The 24,510-nt window shown below is 38.5% G+C and overlaps 1 protein-coding gene across 1 annotated transcript in view; it reads right to left on the bottom strand.

The window, feature by feature from the left end:
• Positions 1 to 24,510, bottom strand: part of LOC132400108 (uncharacterized) — a 187,254-nt gene that overhangs the window by 107,037 nt on the left and 55,707 nt on the right. The window contains exons 7-9 of the mRNA XM_059981185.1: positions 22,982 to 23,021; positions 7,063 to 7,148; positions 3,561 to 3,621 (exon numbers count right to left, since the gene is read on the bottom strand). Of these exons, the coding sequence (XP_059837168.1) occupies positions 3,561 to 3,621; positions 7,063 to 7,148; positions 22,982 to 23,021 (187 nt within the window). The remainder of the gene's footprint in view (positions 1 to 3,560; positions 3,622 to 7,062; positions 7,149 to 22,981; positions 23,022 to 24,510) is intronic.

Raw genomic sequence — 24,510 nt, 5'->3', positions numbered from 1 at the left:
TGTAGAGCAGCTGCCTGGGGATCCTTGTTTCACCCATGCGGATTACATGGCCAGTCCAGCGTAGCTAGGCCTGGAGGATCCTTGCCTCAATGCTTGTGCTGTTGGCTCTGTCAAGGACTTCCAGGTTGGTGATTCGGTCCTTTCATCGAATCCTCATGATCGACCACAGAGAGCGCACGTGAAATTGCTCCAGCTGTATGATGTGCCTGCGGTACAGGGTCCAGGTTTCGCAGCTGTACAGGAGAGAGTTGAGGACCACAGCCTTGTACACCTTGAGCTTGGTTGAAAGCTGAATGTCCTTGTGCTCCAGAACTTTGACACTGAGTTTCCCGAGTGTTTGGCTGGCTTTCTGGATCCTTGCTATGATCTTTTTGTCAAGGGATCTGTCACTGGAGATGGTGCTTCCTAGATACTTGAAGCTCTCCACATTCTTCAGGACAGTGCCATCGATGGCGATGCATGGCTGAGGAGGGTGACTGTTTGGTGTAGATTGTAGGAGAACTTCTGTTTTACTGAAGCTGATTGTCATGCCAAACAGCTTTGAGGCAGCAGAGAACTTGTCGCCTGCATGAGGGCACAGTCATCAGCAAACAGGGCTTCAGTGATGAGCCTCCTCAATGTTTTGGTCTTTGTAGGAAGGTGTCTCAGGTCAAACATCAATCCATCTAGGTGATATCTTATGTAAATACCCAGGTCTAGGTCCTTAACAGCATGCTTCAGCATTTGGATGAAGAAAAGGTTGAAGAGCACTGGTACTAGAACGCACCCTTGCTTCACGCATTTTGAGATGTTGAAAGTCTCAGATGGGGAACCATCTGAGAACACTTGTCCTGTCATGCCATCGAGGCAGATGAGTGCAGTGAATTTCTGCGGGCAGCCCAGCTTTCTAAGGATGATCCACAGCAGGTTACTGTTGACCGTGTCAAACACCTTCGTCAGATCAATGATGACAGAGTATAATGTCATGTTCTGTTCTAGGCAATTCTCTTGTATCTGTCTCACCACAGAAAAGCTGCATTACGACCCCAGAAGGTTCTCTTCTGACGCTGTTGGAATCAGTCTGTTGAGGATGATGCGGGCGAGGATTTTTCCGGTAAAGGAAAGTAGTGAGATGCCTCTGTAGTTCCCGCAGTCAGTCCTTGAACCTTTACTTTTTGTAGAGGGCGATTATCATTGCACCTCTGAAGTCAGGGGGTATTTCTTCTTCTTTCCAAATGCTAGTCAGGGTGCTGTGGAAAGTCTCAAGTGATTCCTTGCTGAGTGCCTTGTACAGTTCAGCAGGTATTCCATCCTTGCCGGGCACCTTGCCACTGCTCATCTGCGTGACAGTCTTCTTGACTTTATCTACTGAGGGAGGATTATCTAGTTCCTCGTGAATAGGCTGTTGGGGGATTTGGTCTAGATGAAGGTCAACTGATGAAGGGCAGTTCAGGAGCTGGCTGAAATGCTCTTTCCATCTGTGTTGTATGCTCTCTTTGTCCTTTATCAGTGTGGTTCCATCAGCAGACAATAGTGGAGATGAGCCAGATCTTGAGGGGCAGAAGATCATCTTGATGGAGTTGAAGAGCAGTGACTGTGATTGCAGCCTACTCGGGCATTGAAGTCACCGAGCAGGATTAGTTTGCAGGGACTGAGCACAGAACAGAGCGAAGTTTGGTGTAGAACTGTTCAATGGTCTTGTATTTGCTGGGAGCATAAGCGCTGATGACTGTTGCATGATGTTCATTCAATCAACACCAAAGTTACACAACATTTCTTTCTTTTCAAACACGCCCATGATAATACCTGATGTTCCCAAAAGTCTTCTCCTTTGTTTTCCAACGCAATGGGGGTTTCCCCAATGTCAATAGAAAAAGTGTGATTTTTCACATATATGCCAATGATACTCTGCTTTACCCCGTCGTTTACCCTCCAATGCTTATACAGTACAATATTTGTTCAATATCAATTCTCCTGCATTTTATGCAATTTTAGATGCAAGTTAGACAAAAACTGTTCCTTATATTGTCAATGCATTAGACAGCAGTTCTAAAGTATATGAGAAATTAGAACTCTTTTGCCACCCAGGACATTTGCATGGATTGCAAACTGCAGAAAAGTGGTACGACTACCAACAGGAACTGATTACACCTGTAAAAGTATTGCCTATAATGTATGCATATAATGTTGGTTTTAATCTGTTAAAAACAACAGATGGTTTTTAAATTATTCTTTCAATACATTGTCTTCCAGGTTTTTAATTAAAGAATTTCATGATTCTGTTGAATCTATGTGCAGGCACAAATAAGTGGATTTGGTTACAATGTATTCATGTAGATAAGCAAAGATAGTGGTGTTTTTCAGCTTAGAAACGCTTAACATTTCTTATCACAAGTAATATTATGGAGAAAGAAGATCAGGAGAAATGGTGAACCAATCTGCCAGACCCTTTGGTGCAATTTGTTACAGTCGGCCCTTCTTATCCATGAGGGATTGGTTCCAGGACCCCTTTCGGATACCAAAAAATGCAGATGCTCAAGTCCCTTATTCAACCTGTCTCAATGCAGTGGACCTTGGGACTCGGTGGAACCCCAGACCTTATTTAACCTGTCTCAGTACAGTGGACATTAGGACCCGGCAACTGAGCTCTGAATCCGCAGTGTTTCTGTTCACAAAAATTTTCACGATCACGATTGAAAATAAAGTGGAAATAATAAAGTGATCGGAAAGAGGTGAAATGCCATCGGTCATTGGAAAAGTGTTAGGCTACGTCAGTCGAGGATCCGAACAATTTTAAAGGATAAAGTAAGAAAGGCCCTGCCCCAATGAAAGCTACAATTATTACTAAGCAACACAGTGGTTTAATTATTGGGTTTTGGGTTTTTGATCCTCCACATCAACCCAGCACGGATGGAGAGCGCACTCGGGAGTGGTCTGTCACTGGATTGAACATGGGAACATCTGTTCCTGAGCCCGGCGCTGAAACATACGTTCTTAAGTGTTTTATATGCATAGAAAGGTAAAATATATACTATATACTAAGACAAACATTTGACTAACTGACACTAAATAATACCAGATATACCTGTTCCGACTTACTTAGTAAGAGAACTTCCGATTTTTTAAATCCCGATCGACGATAATCCATGCACATCCTCCCGTATATTTTAAATCATCTCTAAATTACTTATAATACCTAATACAATGTAAATGCTATGTAAAATGGTTGTTATACAGCATTGTTTAGGGAATAATGACAAGTAAAAAGCCTGTACATGTTCGAACTACAAGTGCTGAAAGAGCACTTCTGGGTTTTCTCGATTCGCGGTTGGTTGAATTCGTGCATGCGGAACTCGCGGATAAGGAGGGCCGACTGTATTTGTCTGTACAAGTCAGACAAAGATGTGGATCAGAGGACTCAGTGATATAATACAGTGTTAAAAGTAATATTTATCCTGCTGTGATTCAAGATATTCTTTGTTTTGCTCTATTTAATAAAACAGCATTCATGACTAAAGAATATTGAAATATGTGACAAACTACCGTAAACCACTTAATTGAACAGAAAGAGGAAGACTTACCCCCAGTGATACAGTGGGTTCAGCTGTGAAGCTGTCATCAAAACTGTAGACATCAAGTGCACTGTTGACAGAAATCAACATAAATATCAGGCAGCCACATTAAAGAAGGAACAATCAAATTATACATAACTTTCTTAACATAATTTTCACTTATTTTACTTTTGTCTGTTGTAGACATAAAAACTAAAATTGGCTTATTTCCTATTATGTAATAGGCAGTGAAAGTTCAACCACTGGAAAAAATAACCTTTATTGTCTATCTCTAATCAGCCTTAAAATTAATAGTTTTTCAGGCCATTTCAGCAGACAATCTAATTAGTAATCCAAGCCTACTTTACCATTCAATGACACATGGTTGATATTTTAACCTTGTGCTACTTGCCTGCATTAACCCCATATTCTTGATACATTATACAGTATACACAAATTAATTAACTTCCATCATAAATGCACTGAACAACTCAACTTTCACAAACGTAAGACATTTTCCTCTGAAATCTGCTGAAACCAAGATCAGAGGCATTCAGGTTCAGTGACCAAGAAAGTGATCAGATGTCCAGGTATGATATCCAGAATGCTATCTCACAAGAGAAGTGACAATTCCAGAACAAACTTGAACCAATGAAGAACTTGATTGGCAGAGCTTGAATACTATCACCCTTTATAAACTTAAATCAAATTGCATAGAAGGGAACATGGCTTTACTTCCAGGTGAGCTCAAAGCCTTTTGTGTTCACTTTGACCATCAAAACATAGAGAAACCATCACAACATTCCCCAATGATCCTGATTTCAGTTTCTGAAGCCAACATGCGAACAGTCTTCAGGAGGGTGAACCCACGAAAAGCATCCAGCCTAGATGGGTACCTGGGAAAGTACCAAATACCTGTGTTGATCAACTGGCTGGTGCATTCACTAAAATCTTGAACCATTTGCTTCAGCAGTGTGTGGTACCCATCTACTTCAAGTAGGCTTTAATTATACTGGTGTCCAAGAAGAGCAGCTGACCTGCCTCAATTGCCCAGTAGCACTTACATTCACAATGATGAAGTGCTTTGAGAGGTGACCTGATAGAGGTGTTCAAGATAATGAGAGGCATTGATTGTGTGCATAGACAGAGGCATTTTCCCAGGACTGAAATGGCTAGCATGAGAGGGTATAGTTTTAAGGTGTTTGGAAGTAGGTACAAAGGAGATGTCAGGGGTAAGTTTTTTTTTAAAAAACGCAGAGAGTGGTGAGTGCATGGAATGAGCTGCCGGCAGTGGTGGTGGAGGCAGAAACGAAGGGGTCTTTTAAGAGACTCCTGGATAAATACATGGAGCTTAGAAAAATAGAGAGCTATGGGTAAGCGTAGATCGTTCTAAGGTAGGGACATGTTCGGCACAGCTTGTGGGCCGAAAGGCCTGTATTGTGCCGTAGGTTTTCTATGTTTCTATTATCAACTCCTGCCTGAGAAGCAATTTAGATCCACTCAAATTTTGCCTACTGGAGATACCACAACAGATGCTGTCTTACTGGTTCTTCACTTAACCCTGGACAGCAAAAGCTATATACATCAGAATGCTCTTTATCAACTATAGCTCAGCGTCCAATACTGTCATCCCTTCAAAACTAATCAATAAGCTCCAAGACCTTGGCCTCAATACTTCCTTGTACAATTGGATCCTCTATTTCCTCATTTGCAGACCTGTCAGTTCAGCATGGCAACAACATCTCCTCTACAATCTCCCATCAGTATAGATGCAACACAAGGCTGTGCGCTTAGTCCCCTACTCTACTCGTTTTACATTTATGACTCTGTGGCTAAGCTCAGCTCCAATGCCATATTCAAGTTTGCTAATGACACAACTATTGCAGGCTGAATCAAAAGTGGTGATGAAGCAGTATGTAGGAGGGAGACTGAAAATCTGGCTGAGAAGTGTCATTAACAACAACCGCTTACTCATTGTCAACAAAACCAATGAGATGATTACGGACTTGAGGACAAGGAAAACAGAGGTCCATAAGCTAGTTCTATTGGAGGAATATTGGTGGAGAGGGTTAGCAACTTAAAATTCCTAGGTGTCATTATTTCGGAGGACCTGTAAATGCAATTATGAAGAAACAATGGCAGCGTCTCTACTTCCTTAGGAGTTTGTGAACATAGTGTGGCATCTAAAACTTTGACAAACTTCAATAGATATGTAGTAGAGTACATTGACAGCCTGGTATGGAAACATCAGTGCCCTTGAACAGAAAATTCCACAAAAAGTAGTTAATATTGCTTCACGTGAGAAGCTGTCACAGGAAAGAAGGGTCCATTCATCAGAGGATGATTTCAGGAGCCTCAAGACTCACCCTGTCAGGTTCAGGAACAGTTTACTATCCCTTATCCATTAGGTTCTTGAACCAAAGGAGATAACTTCACTTGCCTCATTATTGAAATGTTCCCACAACCAATGGACTCACTTTCAAGCTCTTCAACTCATGTTCTCAATATTTATTGCTGATTGATTTATTATTATTTCTTCATTTTGTATTTGCATGATTTGTTATCTTCTGCACTCTGATTGTGTGTCCTAGTTGGGTGGTCTCTCATTGATTTTGTTACAATTTTTATTCTATAGATTTGTTGAATATGCCCACAAGGAAATGAATCTCATCATTGTATATGGTGACGTATATGTACTTTGATAATAAAATTTACTTTGAACTTTTCATGACTAGACAACCCCTTACCTCAAGATCATGACCTTTGGTTCTAGAAGCCCTACTTAACTGAAACAAGAAGTCTGCATACTCTGATTTCTCCTCCTACTGTTCCAAATTAGAGTATATGGGTCTGTTCTGGTTAATCTCTCTTTACGTGGCAAATCTACAATTCCAATTATCAGTGAGTTCCCAAGAGCAATTGATCACCTGTGAAACGCAGGCCAGACTCATTGATATATATGTAGGATACACTTGAAATTTGAAATTTTTACAATCATATTCAAATAAGAAACCTTTCCTTGTAAACTTAAAATAAATTTTGCTTTCCAGGGCATGATATGCTAATGATAAATGCAGAAACAAACTGAAAGATCATCTAGAGTCGATGTTCGAAATAATGGGCAACTTATTAAAAACTGGTGTGCACTAGGCGGCCAGCCAAAAGTTATCTACCAGAGAATGAATTTGTACAGCTTTTACATTCGCAGTTTATGAGATTACCAGTAAATCTACATTTTATAACAAAATGAATTCCATAGATTTTCTGTCTACCAGCACCTTGTTTTCACATATTTTACAGGCAAAAATAGTACCCATCAAGTTACTCTCAAATAATATCAAAATATCAATTTAAAATCATGGTTTTATGTACGGAAAGTTACTTTCCATGGAAACATAATAGAGACAACAGTTAAAACCTTTATTTACACTTATGCCTGCTTAACTTTAATTATCGATTGCATTATACTATAGTAGATGGATATTTGAACTGGTGAGTGGGGGATGGACTCAATAGCTCTCCTAATACATACCTATCTTCCATTTTGTTCTTCAAATTCACACTGCAGGCTATTCCTCCCTTTTGCCTTTTCCATGTCCGTTTCTCATCTTTCAAATTCTGTTTATGAACATTATTTCATGTAAGAAGCTTGTTCAATTATTATTTAAATATATCATATACTTGATATCTTATAAAGTTTACCTATGCACATAGAAGCAGACTCTAGTTACCCAAGGAATGAAACAGAGGCTTAGAAAATAAATTTTATATATTTTAGGTGCACTGTTTTGCTTAAGTATTAAATTAAGGGGGTCACCAAAAACATCAAAAATTTGCACTTTAATAATTATCATGTCCTTCTCCTATTTGGAAGCAGTAGGAAGTGATCTGCATGTTTATAGACAGCAGTTGTTCATGAAGGAGGATGAAGTACATTAAAGTGTACTGACCGTGGCAGCCACAAAGACTACCATGAAGATGAACAAAGGGAAGAAATTCAGGACTTGCAGCATAAATGGAAACAGGAAGAGGAAAAACAGAATGGAGAAGGAAAATGAGGAGAAGAAAGCTGAGAAGGGGAACTTGGAGGAACAATGAGTGAGGAAGGACACGCCCCCACAAATGCAGAGAAAAAATTGCTGCAATCAGAGTAATTGAAAAATGTTAAAATAAGTCATTGATTAGACCAATTGCAGTAAGGTGGAAGATAGCTGGTATAATCTTTCTCAGAGGTGACCTTGTGCAAAATGACAGGCAGCCTATGAAAATGAATATGGGAGACTCAATGAATATAAAAATCAATGTCCCTCATGAGATCTTTTATCATCACATTTTGTTCCTGACTTGTGTCACTTACTTCTTATTTGACAGTGAGTGAACAGATAAAAGTTGTGACCTTTTGATCCAATTTCTGGCAGTAAGTAGGAACCATATGTTGCTCACATTGAAGGATGTGTGTTCATATACATAAAAACACTGGAATGAACTATAACAGAAAGGACCTGGTCTCAATTTCCTAATATTCATGACTTCCACTAGAAACAGAAACAAATACCTTTATTAATTCTATTATGGATTTATTGAGTATGCCCCCAAGGAAATGAATCTCAGGACTATACGTGATGACATGTATGCACTTTGATAATAAATTTACTCTGAATACTTCAAAATAGGCAAGAAGAACAATCAATATATGAATTGATTATGATAAAGAATCAAATAGTAATCCTATCCGATTTCTAGACAGAGTATAATTGGTGGAGTCATTATATCAATTTAAGAATAGATAAGAACAGGTAATGGATTACTTTGGGAAGTAATCAATTGCTATTATAAACTAACTATCTGTGGCCAAACTTTGATTTTGATTTTATATCATCATCAATATTCTCTCCATAAACAAAACTAAGGATATAACAACAATTTTTTTTGTAAAAGACTAGTCTCCTTTAAAAACACATAATTTCTCAGTAACACTGCATTTAATGCTTCCTTTAAAGAAAGCCTTAGACAGTTCTAAAACTCCAGGATTCTATTGTAAGATAGCTTGAAAAAAATCAGCAGCATATAGTTTGTGCAAATTACAACATGCAATCCAGATATCAGAAGGTCTTAAAACTTAGAAGATGGGGGAGAAAAAGATAGCTTTTTCTTATTTTTGGATGGTTTAGAAAGCATGTTGCAGCAGTCAGATTTCGAACATCTGAAGTGCTTTTTTTACTTTTCAAGTTATTTATTGCATTCCACTGAAGAAGTTAGATGGCAGTATCAGGAGCCCACCATCTAGGAAGACCAACGATGCTTCAGACACAATCAGTCCACTGGACATTTTGCCAGGATTTGGCACACAATGTCAAACAACAATAAGATGATCAACTTTAACATATGCACAGAAGCCTGGAGGCACTTAAGCATGAAGTCAGACTGTATCATCTAGTCCTGACGAAGGGTCTCGGCCCAAAACGTCGACAGCGCTTCTCCCTATAGATGCTGCCTGGCCTGCTGTGTTCCACCAGCATTTTGTGTGTGTTGTTGTTTGTATCACCTTTGTTGGGTGGTGTAGTGATCCACTGATCAATAATGCTTAAAAGTGAACATGAGGAAATCTACAGATGCTGGAAATTCAAACAACACACACAAAATGCTGGTGGAACACAGCAGGCCAGGCAGCATCTATAAGGAGAAGGCTTATAGATGCTTATAATCTCCTTATAGACGCTGCCTGGCCTGCTGTGTTCCACCAGCATTTTGTGTGTGTTGTTTGATGCCGAAAAGTGAGTCTCTTTTCATTCTGGCAGTATTCTTAGAGTGGGAGCAGAGCTTTCTCAAGAAAAATTAACACCAAATCTGTAAAAGGGTGTGTTATACTTGCAAGGAAGATTGGATGGTATTTCCCCACCACCCACTTTGCCAGTATTTTTGTTGATAGGTGGACCAGAACTGAAGCAAAGACCCTGCAGTCTGCAGTAAGGTACTCAGTGGTCACAATTCCTCAAGCTCATCCACTGCTGTCATCATAAACTTATTTGCTGAAGTTCTGCAACTTTCCACTTGCCATTAACATGAGGGAAGTAAAAGACCACAGGAACACCTGGACAGGTAATTAGACACACAAAATAGCAACTATACCTAAGCACAAACCACATATGTACATAAATGGAATTTTTCAAATCAAAGCTCTAATCTTTTCAAGTAGTGGTTTGACATAGTTCATGACCTTTATAATCTTAATGATTATGTAACAGGAACAGCAGGAAGATTCCCATTACCTGAGAAGATACAGCAAAAACTGCAGCCTTAGGGTGCAGGTGGAAGTTCTTAATTAATATTTTGCACCTGTTTTACTAAATTTAGAAAACAGAGGTGACATAGGAAGAAAAAACATGAAGAACATTTACAAAGTAGACATATTAAGGAGTGGGTATCTTTCAAATTAGTTAGATTGCAAATGTGCATTAATGGACCTCAAATTTTAATTTTATCCAGGATTGGAATGGACCTGTCCAAGATATTGGTATATCTGTAAGAGAATAATGAGTAACATTTCAAGATTAATGTTTCAGATATAAGGTAAATATCTTTCTTCAAGGTGGAATAACAACAGAATTAAGGCCAGAGTTCCCAGGATAGGAAGTAAAGGAAATCAAAGTAAACTTTATAATCAAAGTACATACTTGGCACTATATACAACCCTGAGATACATTTTGCTGTGCGCATACTTAGCAAATCTATAGAATATAACAAGATATAGAACTGTAACAAGTTGAAGGAAAGATCAACCAGAGTTCAGAAGACAACAACCTATGCAAGTGCAAACATAAGTAAATAGCAATAAATAACTAGAACATGAGATAATAGAACATAAAAATCTACAGTACATTACAGGCCCTACAGCCCACAATGTTGGGCCTACCATGTAACATATTCTAGAAACTGCCTAGAATTACCCTACCACAGTGTCCTCCATTTTTTTAAGCTCCATGTACCTATCTAAGAGTTTCTTAAAAGACCCTATTATATCCACCTCCACCACTGTCACCAGCCACACACCCACCACTTTCTGTGTGACATCTTCTCCGTACCTGCTTCCAAGCACCTTAAAACTAGGCCCCCTCGTGTTAGCCATTCCAGCCCTGGGAAAAAGTCTCTGGCTATCCACATTATCAATGCCTCTAATCATCTTATAAACTTTCATCAAGTCATCCTTCATCCTCCATCACTCCAAGGAGAAAAGGCCAAGCTTCCAAGTGGAGTCTGACCAAGGTTTTATATAGCTGTAACATTACCTCTCGGCTCTTGAACTCAATCCCACAGTTGATGAATGCCAACTTACCATATGCCTTCTTAACAACATTGTCAACCTGTGCAGCAGCTTTGAGTGTCATATGGACACAGACCCCAAGATCTCTCTGATCCTCCACACTGCTGAGTCTTATCATTAATATTATATTCTGTCTTCAAATTTGGCCAACCAAAATGAACCACTTCACACTTATCTGGGTTGAACTCCATCTGCAACTTCTCAGCTTAAATGAGATAGAGTCCTTAAAGTGAGATTATTAGTTGTGGGAACATCTCAATGAATAGGCAAGTAGTAACTGTTCTTGAACACGTGGTGTGAACCTTGTACCTTTTACTTGATCACAGCATCAAAAATAAAAAAGAGCATGGTCTGGGTGGTGCCAAACTCTGATGATGGATGCTGCTTTCCTCTGACAACATTTCATGTAGATGTGCTCAGTGGTTGGGAGGCCTTTATCCATATACTAGGCCAAGTCCACTACGTCTTGTAGGATTTTCCATTCAAAGGCAATGGTGTTTCCATACCAGGTCTTGATGCAGCCTCTCAATATACTCCCCAATGCGTAACTATATAAGTTTGCAGAAGTTTTAAATGTCATGCCAAATCTCCAAAGACTCCGAAGGAAGTAGGTATACTGTCTTACTTTCTTTGCAATTGCATTTATCAGGACAGATCCTGTGAAATAGTAACACCCAGGAATTTAAAGTTGCTAATCTTCTCCACCTCTGATACTCCAATGAGTACTGGCTCATGGACCTCTGGTTTCCCTCTCCTGAAGTTTACAATCAGTTCCTTACTCTTGCTGACATTGACTAAGAAGTTGTTGTTATGATACCACTCAGCCAAATTTTTAATCTCCCTCTGAAGCTGATACAGATTCATTGTCATTTAAAAACCACAAATGCAATGCAGTTAAAAAATGAGACAACATTCCTCCAGAATGATATCAACAAAGCACATGACAAAATAGACACCACCAGAAAATCCACATAACGTTTGGCAATCCCCAATCCAGAGTCCGGAGAAGCTGCTGCGTATTAATATTGCGCTACCATCTACTCTCTCTATTTTGTTGACATCTTTCCTGTAATTTGGTGACCGGAACTGTACACAATACTCCAAATTCGGCCTTACCAATGCCTTGTAAAATTGTAACATTACATCCCAACTCCTATACTCAATGCTCTGATTTATAAAGGCCAACATACCAAAAGCTTTCTTCACCATCCTATCCACATGAGATTCCACCTTCAGGGAACTATGCACCATTATTCCTAGATCACTCTGTTCTACTGCATTCTTCAATGCCCTACCATTTACCATGTATGTTCAATTTGGATTATTCCTATCAAAATGTAGCACCTCACACTTATCAGCATTAAACTCCATCTGCCATTGCTCAGCCCACTCTTCTAACTGGCCTAAACCTCTTTGCAAACTTTGAAAACCTACTTCATTATCCACAACACCACCTATCTTAGTATCACCTGTATCCTTACTAAACCAATTTACCACCCCATCATCCAGATCATTAATGTATATGACAAACAACATTGGACCCAGTACAGGTCCCTGAGGCACACCATTAGTCACCAGCCTCCAACCTGACAAACAGTTACCCACCACTACTCTCTGGCATCTCCCATCCAGCTACTGTTGAATCCATTTTACTACTTCAATATTAATACCTAACGACAGAACGTTCCTAACTACCCTTCCGTGTGGAACCTTGTTAAAGGCCTTACTGAAGTCCATATAGACAACATCCACTGCTTTAACCTCATGAATTTTCCTAGTAACCTCTTCAAAAAATTCAGTAAGATTTGTTAAACATGACCTTCCACACACAAGTCCATGTTGACTGTTCCTAATCAGACCCGGTCTATCCAGATAATTATATATACCATCTCTAAGCATACTTTCCATTAATTTACCCACCACTGATGTCAAACTGACAGGCCTATGATTGCTAGGTTTACTCTTAGAACCCTTTTTAAACAATGGAACCACATGAACAATACACCAATCCTCCAGCACCATCCCAGTTTCTAATGACATTTGAAATATTTCTGTCAGAGCCCCTGCTATTTCTACACTAACTTCCCTCAAGGTCCAAGAAATTAGAAAAGCTAAAAGAAGATATGAAGTTGCTTTGGCAAGTAAAGTGAAAATAAATCCAAAGGGTTTCTACAGTTATATTAATAGCAAAAGGATAGTGAGGGATAAAATTGGTCCTTCAGGGAATCAGAGTGGACAGCTATGTGTGGAGCCGAATGAGATGGGGGAGATTTTGAACAATTTCTTTTCTTCAGTATTCACTAGGAGAAAGATATTGAATTGTGTAAGGTAAGGGAAACAAATAGGGAAGTTATGGAAACTATGACGATTAAAGAGGAGGAAGTACTGGCACTTTTAAGGAATATAAAAGTGGATAAATCTCCAGGTCCTGACAAGATATTCCCTAGGACATTGAGGGAGGTTAGTGTAGAAATAGCAGAGGCTCTGACAGAAATAAAATATCATTTTGTTAATTAATATCATTTGGTATTAATATTGAAGTAGTAAAATGGATTCAAAAGTGGCTGGATGGGAAATGCCAGAGAGTAGTGGTGGATAACTGTTTGTCAGGTTGGAGGCCAGTGACTAGTGGTGTGCCTCAGGGATCTGTACTGGGTCCAATGCTATTTGTCATATACATTAATAATCTGGATGATGGGGTGGTAAATTGGATTAATAAGTATGTAGATGATACTAAGGTAGGTGGCATTGTGGATAATGAAGTAGGTTTTCAAAGTTTGTAGAGAGATTTAGGCCAGTTAGAAGAGTGGGCTGAGCGACGGCAGATGGAGTTTAATGCTGATAAGTGTGAGAGCTGCTACATTTTGGTAGGAATAATCCAAATAGAACATACATGGTAAATGGTAGGGCATTGAAGAATGCAGAACAGAGTTATCTAGGAATAATGGTGCATAGTTCCCTGAAGGTGGAATCTCATGTGGATAGGGTGGTGAAGAAAGCTTTTGGTATGTTGGTCTTTATAAATCAGAGTATTGAGTATAGGAGTTGGGATGTAATGTTACTATTTTACAAGGCATTGGTAAGGCCGAATTTGGAGTATTGCATATAGTTCTGGTCACTGAATTATAGGGAAGATGTCAACAAAATAGAGAGTACAGGGAAGATTTACTAGAATGTTACCTGGGTTTCAGCACCTAAGTTACAGGGAAAGATTGAACTAGTTAGGTCTTTATTCTTTGGAGCGTAGAAGGTTGATAGAGGTATTTAAAATTATGAGGGGGATAGATAGAGTTGACATGAATAGGCTTTTTCTATTGAGAGTAGGGGAGATTGAAACAAGATGACATGAGTTGAGACTTAGGGGGCAAAAGTTTAAGGGTAACATGAGGGGGAATTTCTTTACTCAGAGAGTGGTAGCTGTGTGGAATGAGCTTCCAGTAGAAGTGGTGGAAGCAGGCTCAGTATATGGACAGGAAAGGAATGGAGGGTTACGGGCTGAGTGCGGGTCAGTGGGACTAGGTGAGGATAAGTGTTTGGCAGGGACTAGAAGTGCTGAGATGGCCTGTTTCCGCGCTGCAATTATTATATGGTTATATTGCCTTCTTGAATACATTTAATGTTACACTGAATGAAAAGTTGGAGTTAGAGTAAAAATCGAAAGAATCTTTGAAGAGTTCATGATGGATATGCAAGGAAACAGGTAAATGAGGAAGAAAAGATAAAAGGAAGTTGTTCCAACAAGCACATAGTTCAAAAACTAGAAAGTGCAGATTCTTAGGACAAAAGAAATGTGCATAACACCTTTTCTTCTTGAAGTTGTGGAAACTGGAAATTTCTGCCTCTATGGGTGGTGGAAACAATGAAACAATATCTACAAAAGGGAATGAGATTGTCACTGAATGAATAAAAACACAATTTGCATGAAATACTCAGTAGCAGGAAGAGAAACAAAATTAACTTTGAGGTTGAAGACTCTTCAGCTGAACCAGGAAGAATGAAGCAACACACACAAAATGCTGGAGGAACTCAGCAGGCCAGGCAGCATCTATGTAAGAGTACAGTTGCTGTTTTGGGCGTGACAGGTCTGAGTTCCTGCCGCATTTTGTGTCTGTCACTTGGATTTCCAGCATCTGCAGACATTCTCTTGTTTGTGAGGGAAAAAAATGAAGCTTTGTTAAGACCATAAGACACTTTAGCAGACTTAGCCCACTCAGCCCATCATGTCTGCTATGCATTCCATCATGACTGATTTATTATCCCTTCTCAACCCCATTCTCCTGCCTGCTCCCTGTAACCTTTGACACTCTGACTAACCAAGAACCTATCAACCTCTGCTTTAAAATATACTCAATGACTTGACCTCCAAAGCTGTCCATGATAATGAGTTCCACAGATTCACCATTCTGTCCAAAGAAATTCTTTCTCATTGTTGTTCTAAATGGACACCTTTCTATTCTGGGGCTGTGCCCCCAAGGCCTAGACTCACTCACAAGAAACATGCTTTCCACGTCCACTTTACTTAGGCTCTTCAATATTTGATAGGTTTTAATGAGATAGATTCCCCCCCCCCCTGTAAACTCCAGTGAGCATAGGCCCAGAGCCATCAAACACTGATATTTTAACCCATTCATTCCCAGAATCATTTTGATGAACTTCCTCTGGATCCCCTCTAATGCCAGCACATCTTTTCTTAGATAAGGGGCCCAAGTGCACCCTCATAATACCTTATAAAGCCTCAGCATCACATCCTTCCTCTTAAATCCTAGTTCATCTGCCTTCCTTACCTGCTAGTTAACCTTTAAAGAATTCTGCACAAGAACTTCCAACTCTCTTTGCACCTCTTATTTCTGAATTTTCTGCACATTTAGAAAATAGTCTATATCTTTACTTCTTCTACCAAAATGCATGACTATACATTTCATGTAACCAAATTCCAGCTGCCAGTTCTTTGCCCATTCTCTCAATCCGTCCAAGTCCTTCTACAGACTCCTTGCTTCCTCAGTATTACCTGTCCTCTACCTATCTTTGTATTGTCTACATACCTGCCCACATAAACATCAATTCCATCATCCAAATCATTAACGTATAATGTGAAAAGAAGCAGTCCCAACACCAACCCCTGCAGAACACCACTAATCACTGGCAGCCAACCAGAATAGGTCCCCTTTATTCTCACCTTGTGCCCTGCGAGTCTGTCAATCTTCTATCTACACTAGTATCTTTCTTATAATACTATGCTTTCTAATCTTGTTAAGCAGCCTCATGTATGGCATCTTGTCAAAAGCATTTTGAAAATCCAAGTAAACAGCATCCACTGATTCTCCTTTGTCTATCTTATTTATTATTTCCTCAAAGAATTCCAACAAATTTGTCAGGCAAAATTTTCACTGAAGGAAACCATGCTGACTTTGGTCTACTTTATCATGTGCCTCCATGTACCCAAAAACCTCATCCTTAATAAAGGACACCAACATCTTCACAGCCACTGAAGTCAGGCTATCTGGCCTATAATTTCCTTTCTTCTACCTCCCTCACCTCTTAAAGAGTGGGTGGAGAGACACTTGCAATTTCCCAGATCTTCAGAACCATTCTTGAATCTAGTGATTCTTGAAAGATCATTACAAATACCATCACAATCTCTTCATCTACCTTTCAGAAACCTGGGGTGTAGTCCATCTGGTCTAGGTGACTTGCCTACCTTCAGACCTTTCAGTTTACCAAGCACCTTCTCTTTATTAATAGCAACTACACTCACTTCTGCCCCCCGAGACTTAGATTTCTGGCATTCTGCTAATCTTCCACAGTGAAGACTGACACAAAATACTTATTATGATCATCTGCCATTTCATTGTCCCCATTTACTACCTCTTCAGTGTCATTTTCCAACAGTCCGATATCTACGCTTGCCTCTCTTTCACTCTGTATATCTCTGAAAAATTTTGGTATCCACTTTGATATTATTGGCTAGTTTATTTTCATATTTCATCTTTTCTCTCCTTATGGTTTTTTTAGTTGCCCTCTGCTGGTTTTTAAAACCTTCCCATCCTCTAACTTTGCACTAATTTCTGCTCTATTAATTGGCCTCTCTTTTGCTTTCAGGATTTCTTTGACTTCCTTTGTCAGTCTCGGTTGCCTCATCCTCGTTTTAGAATGACTCTTCTTTGGGATGGGTCTGTCCTATACCTTCTGAATTATCCCCAGAAACTCCAACCATTGTTGTTCTGCTGTCAACCCTGCTCATGTCCCTTCCAATCAACGTTGGCCAGCTCCTCTCTCATGCCTCTGTAACTCTCTTTACTCTACTATAATACTGATACATCTGACCTTATCTTCTCCTTCTAAAACTGCAGTTGAATTTGATCAAATTATGATCACCATCTCCTAAGAGTTCCTGTTCTATAACTTCCCTAATCAAATCAGGTTTATTTACACAACACCCAACCCAGAGCTGCCCTAGTGGGTGCAACCACAAGCTGCTTAAAAGCTATCTCGTAGACATCCCACAAGTTCCCTCTCTTGGGATCCAGCACCAACCTGATTTTCCCAATCTACCTACATATAGAAATCCTCCATGACCTTTTCTCTTTCCTGTTGAAATTTATCGCACATCCTGGCTACTGTTTGGGGGCCTGCATTTAACTCCAATCAGGGTCTTTTTACCCTTCCAGTTTCTTAACTCTATTCACAACCATGCTACATCTTCTGATTCTACAATCTTTGCAAGGATTTGGTTTCATTTTTTGCCAATAGAGCCAGCCTACCCCCTCTACCTACCTTCCTTTCCCTTCTATACAAGGTGTATTCTTGGATGTTAAGCTCCCAACTATGATTTTCTTTCAGCCATGGCTTGGTGATGCCCAGAATGTCATACATGCCAATCTCTAACTGCACTACAAGATTATTTTCCTTATTCCATATAATGTGTGATTCAAATAAAACTACCTTCAGCCCTGAATTCATTTCCCTTTTCAATTTTGCCCCCTTGTTACACTTCAACTCACCCCACTGACTGCAGTTTTGCCTTCTCATCTACCTGTTCTTCCTCACAGTTTCACTACACACTGCATTGACTTGTATACCAACTGCCCATCCTCAGTCCTATCACTCAGGTTCCCATCCTCCTGCCAACTTAGTTAAAATCCTCCTCGATAGTTCTAGCAAACCTGCCCACAAGTATGTCGGTCTCCTTTGGGTTCAGGTATCATGTTCCCTTCTGTACAGTTCATACTTTCCCTAGAAGAGTTCCCAATGATCCAGAAATCTGAACCCACCCACTGTACCACTTCCGTAGCCACTCATTCATCTGTACTATCATCTTCTTCTTCTGTTAACTTGCACATTGTACTGGTAGTAATCCAGAGATTACTATTTTGGAGGTCCAGCTCTTTCGCCTCTTCCCTAACTCCTTATACTCACAATGCAGGACCTCTTTCCCCTTTGTACTTATATCATTAGTGACAATGTGCACCATGAACTCTGCCTGCTCAACCTCCCGCTTGAAAATCTTCTGCAGCCACTCTGATACATCCAGGACCCTAGTACATGGGAGGCAACACACCATCCTGCCTAAACACAAAATGCAGGAGGAACTGAGCAGCATCTATGGAAGAGTACAGTCAACATTTTGGGCCAAAAGCCTTTGGCAAGGACTGGAGAAAAGAAACTGAGGAGTAGATGTAAAAGGTGAGGGGAAGGGAGAGAGAAACACCAGGTGATAGGTGGAACCTGGAGGAGGAGGGATGAAGTAAAGAACTGGCAAGTTGATTAGTGAAAGAGACGGAAGCCAGGGAAGAAAGAGAAGTGGGGGGGGAGCACCAGAGGGAGGTGATGGGCAGGCAAGGAGATAAGGTGAGGGAGGGGAAAGGGGATGGGAAATAATGAAGGGGTGGGGATTGAAGGGCATTACTGGAAGTTTGAGAAATCAATGTTCATGCAATCAGGTTGGAGGCTACCCAAACAGAATCATCCATGGGCTCCTCCACTGTCAAAATGGGAACACACTTAAGTTGAAGGACCAACACCTTATATTCAGTTTGGGTAGCCTCCAACCTGATGACATGAGCATTAATGTCACTTAGAAGACACTTTAAATATGTGGAAGAAGGTCTCGTGGTTGGATGAAAGAAAAGTGGAATAATGTATTTTGGCATCATTCAGTCAGGTAACACGATCCCTATTGTAAGATATGGTGGAGGTATCATCTTGCAATGGGGGTGCTTTTCAGCAGCAGGTACTGGAAATCTAGTCAGGATTAAAAGGAAGATGAATGTTGTAAACACAGAGAGATCCTGGATAGAAAAACTGCTAGCCACTGCCAGAAAGCTTAAACTGGGAAGGAAGTTAGTCTTTCAGCAGAACAATAACACTGTCAGAGCAAACACGGAGTGGCTTCAAATGAAGAAAATTGATGTCCTTGAGTGGCCCAGTCAGAGTCTTGACCTTAATCCAACCAAACATCCCTAGACCTCAAGATTGCTATACACTGTTGCTCCCCAACTAAACTGGCATATCTTAAGCAATTTTGTAAGGAGGAATAGGTAAATTTTGTTCTATCACACTGTGATAGAGACTTATCCAAAAAGACTACTAGCTGTAAAAGCTGTGAGATGAGATTCAACTAAGTACTGAGCAAAGGGGGATGAATACTCCTGAACAGCTGACATATCAATTTTTGAATTTTTAGTGTTTTATGCTTCACAGGACTTGGCAGCTTGTCTGCCTTTAGTTTTTCCAGAGCCTTGTTCTTGTTACAACAGATTTCCACTTTGTTTGAAACTGTCCTAAAGTTCATTGGAATATTTTCAATGTCGTCCATTGCAAAGACTGATTTCAAGTACTGACTTAACTTATTTGGCATTCCCCTTATTTCCTATTACTAACCCCCAGCCTTGTTCCCACAGTTACCTTACTATCTTCTTTTTTAATATACATATGCAAAGCTCTTACTGGTGGATTTGAAATTACTTGCCATTTTTATCTCACAATCAAATTTCCTCCTCCTTCTTTAACTTCTTAAAGTATCTCATTTCTTGTAAAGTACCCAGACCTCTGATCTACATAGCCCTCGTCACTTTATATGCTCTCATCTTCAATTTAATGTTTCCTTGACTTTCTTTAACATCTCTCTCCTGAGTTTCTTCATTCTAAATGAGATCATTGCTATGGAATATTATGAACTAGCTATTTAAGTCTCTGCCACAGCTCATCCACTGACCTATGCTGTAGCCTATTTATGCCAGTATTCCAGACAGCTCCACATTCATACTACTGTAACTACTTTTACTAAAGTTCTGTGCTCATCCTCACACTGTCTATGGTACTCTACTGCATAATGACATATAATACTTCATTCTTTCTTTCTAAATCTTTTTATTATTATTAATAATAAGGACAAAATACAAATGATATATTAATAAAAAAAAGAAATTACAAACGTACAAATTCCATTACAGATGAAAAAAGACATAAACAATAGTTACAGTATAAATGAGTTTACCAAGACATAAACCATACAGTATATGTATGAACATGGTAAGTCTAAATATTTCATAATATATGATATAAAAAAACACAAAAAAAGAAAAAAAATATATATATAATGCAAAATTAGCTAATCTACTAATCTAATGACTAATAAAGAAGAAAAAAGAAGCAAAAAAAAAGAAACATTGGGAAAAGAAAGGAAAAAAAAGGGCTGTTTATAATACCTCACAAGAATAAATAATCATCAATGCCGTCACTTCCAGTCCTCTCAACATACATAAGCTAAAAGCTGGAAAGTCAAATGAACTTGGAACGGGGTCAAATTACATCATATGAAAATGTTGAATAAATGGTCTCCATAACTTTTCAAATTTAATAGAAGTATCAAAAACACCACTTCTAATTTTTTTCTAAATTTAAACATAACATAGTTTGAGAGAACCAATTAAACACAGTGGGAGGGTCAATTTCCTTCCAATTCAACAATATAGATCTTCTAGCCATCAGAGTTAGAAGTGCAATCATTCGAAGGGCGGAAGAAGATAAATGCAGTGAGTCCATCATTGGCAAACCAAAAATTGCGGTAATAGGATCAGGTTGTAAATCAATATTCAAAACCACAGAAATAATATCAAAAATATCTTTGCAATATTTTTCAAAAACGAACATGACCAAAACATATGAGTTAAAGACGCGATTTCAGATTGATATCTATCACAGATAGGATTTACATAAGAGTAAAAATGAGCTAATTTATCCTTGGACATATGTATGACCTTAAATTGTATTAATGAATGTTTGGCACATATCGATGATGTATTAACTAATTGAAGAATTCTATCCCAATTCTCACTAGGAATAATAAGGTTAAGCTCTCTTTCCCAGTTTTATCATTGTTGGCTCAATTTAGTGAGTTTTCTGGGTGTAAGTTAAATCTTAATAAAAATGAATTGTTTCCTTTGAATAGACAGATCCCAATATATGGAAATTTACCTTTTAAATTAGTTAATGATTCTTTTATTTATTTAGGGATCAAAATCACAAAAAACCATAAAGATTTATTTAGGTTTAATTTTTTACCCTTAATTGATCAGATTAAAGGCTTGTTTACTAAGTGGTCACCATTATCTTTATCTCTAATAGGTAGGATTAATGCTATTAAGATGGTTATTTTACCTAAGTTTTTATATATTTTTCAAGCGATACCAATTTTTATTCCGAAATCTTTTTTTACTGATGTTGATTCAAAAATTTCCTCATATATATGGCAGAATAAAAATCCCAGGTTAGGTAAAATATATTTACAGAAGACAAAGAAGGAAGGCGGGTTAGCATTACCTAATTTCAGATTTTATTATTGGACAGTTAATATTAGATATTTGTCATGTTGGTTGAAAGATTGGGGTGGATCTTTCGGCCCTCATTGGGTGAGTTTGGAGATTAAATCTGTATCAGGTTATGCTCTGGGTTCTATTTTAGGGACTTCTCTCCCTTTTGCTCTCTCTAAATTGCCGAAATGAATTGACAACCTGATAGTTAAACATACTTTACGTATATGGTTTCAATTTCGGAAATTTTTCGGGCTGACTCAATTCGTTTTAAATAGTCCTATTGTATTTAATTGCTTTTTCCACCCTTCCATTATAGATCAAGCTTATTTGGCTTGGAAAACTAAGGGATTGCTAAGATTTTCTGATTTATTTTTGGACAATTGTTTTATGTCTTTTGAGCAATTATCCAACAAATATAACTTGCCTAGATTTCATTTTTTTAGATATTTACAGATGAGACATTTTTTAAGTACTGTACTCCCTACGTTTCCAAATTTTGTGCCTTCAGATATTTTGGAGAGTTTGTTTGAATTAGACCCTTTTCAAAAAGGGCTTATTTCAAAACTTTATAATATAATTATGAAGATACGTTCAGAGCCCCTTTATAAGACCAGAAAGGATAATACTCCATTCTTCTATGCTTCTAGCAGTAATAGCCTCTACTCTCTTTACTGGTCAATGCTGGAACCTGAAATCATCTCACTGAATAACTCCACCTTCCTTTAACTGAGCTTTTGAAGTCACTTTCCTAGCTCTTCTCTGCTTTGGTTTCAATTTTCTCATTGTTATGCTTCCTAATTTATCTTAAATTTGTTGTATATTCTAATCCTTTGAAGATCTTGATCCAGTCATATAATTGACTGAAATGTCTGCACTCCTCCAATTCAAGATTCATTAGCATCCCCAGTTTGAATCTTTTTACTGCTGCCTGTCATGTATGAAACTTGACAGCTTGAGACTACATAAAATCATCTCTGCCTCTTGACTACTCTTTTCTCCTAAAGTAAGCCTCTTTAACCAAGTTTTAGGACTTCGCCTTTGTATCTGTGTTAAAATTTATTTGATAACACTCTTGTAAGATGCCTCAGAATGTGCCACCATATTAAAAAGCATATGATTACAAGCTTGTCCTCTTTGAATAGAGCTAACTTTAAAGAAATGGCACATCCTTTCTTGAAAAAGCTTTTAATTTTATGATTCCACTTTCCAGAGAAAGACTTCATTTTTCAAACTGATGAGGCTTTTTTATTCCTATTAAAATGTCTAAGGAAATATTAAAAATAAAAATGTGTGTACATGCCACTTTATACACTAACCTTTTGCAGCTTTTTATCCTGTAATTCATCCAGTCGATATCTGGAAAATCACAAAGAAACAATAAAATTATTCGCTGTTAGACAACATTCAACAATACAGATTTCCTGCTGTTGAAGGCCAGTGTGATCTAACCAATGAGAGGCAACACGTAAAGGCCAAGTCTGATTAATAAACCATTATGTTTTTATGAGGAAGCTACTATGCAAGCAAGTAAAGAAAATAGAATTACAAATGTTATCTAAATGGACTTCCAAAAGACATACATATGGAAGATTAGAGTATAGTACACAAAATGGAAGTCAATACTGTAACGTGCATAAATAATTGGAAGAAAGACCAAGAACAGGGAAATCATATTGGATATCTTCTCAATTGATAAGATGTGAAATCTGTTGTTCCCCAGGCCTTGGATTTTCATTTTATGTATTTACAGATCTCCAATCAAACTGTAGGAGATTGAGGTCATATATTTGCCAATCAAACGTGTTCACTAGATGTAGGTGAACATCCAATCATTGACTGAGAAAGTATTATCAATGGATATTCAGTCAGAACAGAACAAAGTGTAAATTTACCAATCTTCTACTGGAGGGATAGTACACAAGAACATATAATGCAAAAGTAAAGGGAGCAGCAATAGGCCAATCAAGCCCTTGAGCTAACCTCAATATTCAATAAGAGCACCGTTAATCCATTACTAACCTAACCACAACTATTGTGCTCAGCTCATTTCCGTTGGTTAATTTATAATTCAAATGTTTGTCAACTCTATTATGAATGTATTTAATAACCAAACCAACAATCCTATGTGGAGGGGGTGATATTCTAAAAATTCATGATCATATCAGAGAACAATTTCCTCATCCTTATCTTAAATGTTTCACCTCTGATTCTGTCCCCAAGTTTTTTTTTTCCACTACTGGGAATAAAGTTACCCAAAATTTACCATGTTAATCTCAATTAGTAAGATTAATAAAATCACCTCTCCTTTTTCTCAAGACTAATAAGTATAGACACAACATGTTCATCTTCACTTCCTATATCACATCTATTACCATGGTGAAGCTTTTCTGGATAACCACCAGTGCAAATATATCATGATTTGCACTGGCTGAGTACTAAAGACCTGTGCTGATCAACTGGCTGGAGTATTCACCGATATCTTCAAAGCCTTTGCTTCAATTATTCCAATGTCTAAGAAATTGTGGTTACTTGCCTCAATGACTATCATCCAATAGCACTTAAAGCCACTGTGATGAAGTGGTTTGAGGATGGTAATGAAACATACTAACTCATGAGAAACAACATGGATGCACTTCAATTTGCCTACCATCACAACAGGTCAACAGTAGCTGCCATTTCATTGGTTCTTCAGTCAACACTAGAACATCTGGACAGTGAAAATAACTGAAGCTCAGCAGTCAGTACTATCATGCTCAAAAAAAGCTAATCAATAAGACCTTGGCTCAATACTTCCTTGTGCAATTGGATCCTTGATTTCCTCATTTACAGACGCCAGCCAGTTTCA

Source organism: Hypanus sabinus, chromosome 9 (genome assembly GCF_030144855.1).
Source record: "Hypanus sabinus isolate sHypSab1 chromosome 9, sHypSab1.hap1, whole genome shotgun sequence".
NCBI classification, from domain to species: domain Eukaryota; kingdom Metazoa; phylum Chordata; class Chondrichthyes; order Myliobatiformes; family Dasyatidae; genus Hypanus; species Hypanus sabinus.
Note: the sequence above shows the minus strand (reverse complement) of the source record. Positions and strands in the feature narration are given on the sequence as shown.